The 3959-nt window shown below is 39.4% G+C and overlaps 1 protein-coding gene across 1 annotated transcript; it reads right to left on the bottom strand.

Annotated features, from left to right (window-relative positions):
* Nucleotides 1-432: 432 nt before the first annotated feature.
* On the bottom strand, nucleotides 433-3720 carry LOC103332079 (putative serine/threonine-protein kinase At1g01540). The gene is made up of 7 exons (XM_008234771.2): nucleotides 2996-3720; nucleotides 1951-2055; nucleotides 1731-1853; nucleotides 1453-1623; nucleotides 1200-1329; nucleotides 900-1109; nucleotides 433-807 (listed from the first exon to the last, which is right to left on the bottom strand). The coding sequence occupies exons 1-7, from the start codon at nucleotides 3541-3543 to the stop codon at nucleotides 646-648; spliced, it is 1449 nt and encodes a 482-aa protein (XP_008232993.1). The 5' UTR covers nucleotides 3544-3720; the 3' UTR covers nucleotides 433-645.
* Nucleotides 3721-3959: the final 239 nt, after the last annotated feature.

Here is a 3959-nt window from a genome sequence, read left to right on the forward strand (position 1 = left end):
TTGATGGTGAAGCCAAAAATCATGACCCCAGTTCCAGCCCAGATCCCAGTTGCCCTGCTTGCTGGTCCGACAAGGACAAGAAAAACCACATGAATAAGAAAGTTGCAGGCTTCCAGCAGCTGTTTCAACTGAATTAGCTGGTTTCTGGGTCCATTTCTCAGAAACCATCCAAGGCATTGATGTTGATGTGCTCTTAAGTGCTTCTATCAGAGTGCATGGTTAAAGGGCCCCACCTGCTCATCACCATCTAACCTTGAGGCTGGCATTGATGGTGACAAGAAGTTGGAAGCCAACATAACATGATAAAGTTGGACAATCAAATTAAAATGGAATAAACATAAGTAAACTGAGAAAGAATATATATATATATATATATATATTTTTTTTTTTGATGTAACTCTAATGATATCTTGTTTTACAAACAAAACAATATTGATGAATTATGTTCCCTATAAGAATGAAGAACAAACTGTTTGAATTGTACAAATGCATCCGAATACGATGCACATCCTAAAAAAATATGTAACTAAGCATGAAACAAATGTAAATTATTGAAGATACAGCCAAAATCAGGGTGGAAGAAAAATGAGCTTCAGAAACTTGGAGAGAACTTAAAGCTGTTAGTCACCTAATCTTCCGAGGGCATTATCTCCACCTTGTAGGTTGATGATGGTTCCTACCAGTATCACCTTCACTAGTATCAGAAGTCCCTTCATTCAAATGTTTATCCGCTATCTTCACAACAACATGATCGTCCCGTTGATAATCAGGATCTGATCGAGACGTATCTCTACCAGTTTGGCGTTCCTGCATGTAATGAAAAAAAACTGGATAAGGAATTCCATATCAAGAACAAAAGGTCATAAAAAATTGTTATATTAGTTCTTCATGATACATACATCACGAACAAGCAAGTCATCAGCCTCAAGCATGTGGATCACATGTCCCATTTTTGGCCTTTTTGTGGCATCAGGATCAACACATCGAAGAGCAACCAGCAGAGCACGCTTAAGTGCTTTTGACCCAGGCATCTCAGGCAGCTTGGGATCAACTATTTCCTCAGCTTTTCGTTTCCCAACCATGGTTTTCAACCATTCAACTAGATTAACCTGAAAAACTTTATTATATTTCAGTGTACAGTTAGCAGGAGCAAAAGAAAACTCGATACATGAAGAGGGGTGAAAGGTTTCAAGCTTAACCTCTCCTTGTTGTCGACTATAATCAACAGGGCTTCTCCCTGATATAATCTCCATAATAAGTATTCCAAAGCTATAAACATCACTCTTTTCGTTCAGCATTCCCGTGCAAGCGTATTCTGGGGCAACATAACTAAAGAAACCACCAAATATAAGATTTATTTTCAAACTTTAAGAACATAACTACATGAGCCTTGATGCATATGTTTAGGTTAATCAAAAAATAATTTTAAAATTAAAAAAATGAAAAACTAACCCAAACGTTCCCATCACCCGAGTTGTCACATAACTGTTCTCCGAGCAAAGGAGCTTAGCAAGCCCGAAATCAGATACTTTGGGGTTCCACTGGCGATCAACTAGTATGTTGCTAGATTTCACATCACGATGAACAACCTTTGGTTCAAGACCCTCATGAAGATAGGCCAACCTGCACAATGAGGAAACACAAAAGAGCATGAATAAGGATTTTCTTTTTCTTTTTTTTAATTAAGAAAGAAAAAGAAGAAACATGTGAAACTAATATGATCTTAGTACCCTTTTGCTGTTCCCAGTATAACATTCATACGGATATCCCAAGTTAGCGGACTGACTTCACCAACATCCCCATGAAGCCATTGATCCAGATTGCCATTGTCAACGTACTCATACACAAGCATCCTGAAACAAAACAAAAACAGAAGTTTTATGACATCTCTAAGACACTCCACAAGAAACACAAACTCAAAACTCAAATTGTAGGATGAATTATTAGTACCTGTATGCACCCTCAACACAGTATCCCAGCAACCTTACAAGATTTTTGTGTCTCACACGTCCAATTGCTTCCACCTCCACTTTAAACTCCTTCTCAGCTTGACCCCTGATAATCAATCGGTGTCATAAGCAAATGCATTACTCACGCGTATAAAAGATAATGAGATACCCAAAATCCAAGGCACAAAGTACCATCCGTTAATTGCTGGCTATAGCAGTGATACACTAAACAGTACGAACAGAGGCAAAAGGACAACAAAAAGAAATTTGGGATAAGTGAATTAGTCAATGTGTGACGAGAGAGTAGAGAGAGAAACTTATTCTGATGCCTACGTACTACATCATGAATTCAAGCTTGACTATAAGCACAAGGAACTTGAAAAAAAGAAGGTTCCTCTTTTCAGAAAGCATGTGACTTTACAGCACCAATTCTAACAGACGCAAGACAAGAATAACAAGCAGAAAGGGAATCAAACCAAAAAAGAGAGGTAAACAGTGAGTGAACCACCCATAAAATTAACCAACAGAGAGGTACTCTGATTGTTGCCGAGAAAATGTAAGAACATAAATCTTTAAAAAACTTGAAACTCATAGAATTACAGGAAAAAATTTCACTCCGCAAACATGAAGTCAACTTCATACGGTTATCTTATAACTAATGCATCTTTCTATCACTATAACTAGAAATGATACAATGATAATCAGACATATCCAAACGCCAATTAGGAATTATTAAAAAAAATAAAAATAAAAACGAATAGAAAAACCTTCTATTTTTAGTTTTGAGCTTTCCTGTTTTAGTAAGGTTCTGCAATTTGAACACCCAAAAATGAAGAAGCCAAAAACTCTCAAAATTTTCATTTTTGCTTATTCAGCAACCGAAACAGAGATTTACAAACTAGGAATTCCAATCCATGGCCAATTAAAAAATCAAAATTTATCATCAAATCTTGCCTAATCATAAAACCACCAGAAACCACAAAGTACACATAAAATGTTCATCTTTTATAAATAAATAAACAAAAAACAGAGTCTTTTTCGAGTACCTGTTATTCAATAAGTTCTTAACAGCGACTTTAGTCCCATCACTGAGAATCCCACTGTAAACAATCCCATACCCACCTTCCCCAATCACATTCTCTTCACAGAGACCATTGGTGGCCGCCTCAAGCTCTCTCAGAGTGTACCATCTCCCCCACCCCAGATGCGACACCTCGGGCCCCACCACGTTCCCACTCCCATACGATGCCGTCTCACACCCACTATTCAAAGTCCCCTTACTCTCCCCACTCGACGCGCGGTCCGAATACACCACGACCCGGTGGTCCGGCTTCCCGATCTCGACATGGAGGTCGTGAACAATTTCCTGGATTTCTTTCGATATCACTGGAGTGGGCGAGTCGGTGGTGGGCTTGGGCTGGGCCTTGTGTGCCTTGGAGCGGTGGCGCGAGGTGAGGCAGAGCGAGAGGAGGAAGAGGGTCAGGACTATCAGAGACCCGACTAGGATTCCGATGACGACCCAGAGCCGGAGCCCGAAGATTGACGTCGGTTTCGAGAGCTCCGTGTTCACAAAAGCAGCGTCGTACACTGACATTGTGTGTATCGAAAAGAAAGCTCAGAAAGATAGATGCTTGGGTTGTGGGTTTGGTCGCATTGGGTCGCCGGAGTTTGATTTTCCGGCGATCGGAGAATCATACAAGTTTTCCAGATAGAGAGAGTTTGGAAGCTCGAGATTTAGTGGGAGGTGTATAAATGTAAGAAATGATCTGTCAATCTGTGGTTATTTCTTAATTTTATTTTTTTTAGTTGGTCTTTTTAAGTCCTTGAAAATCTGTGTAATGACGTATGTGTCCCTTGTCCGAGACAGAGCGAGCCTCACTGGCTCCTTTTTTGGTTGTTGCTGGCTTTGCTTCCAAATGGTGGTTGTAGAGTGAATTTTTATCTTGAGCTATCAAGCAAAGCATTTACTAACATTAATTGTATTTGAAGGGAATTTTTTGAAATAGATGG

This window comes from Prunus mume, linkage group LG5, assembly GCF_029339155.1.
Source record: "Prunus mume cultivar Tortuosa linkage group LG5, ASM2933915v1, whole genome shotgun sequence".
In the NCBI taxonomy this organism is placed as follows: Eukaryota; Viridiplantae; Streptophyta; class Magnoliopsida; order Rosales; family Rosaceae; genus Prunus; species Prunus mume.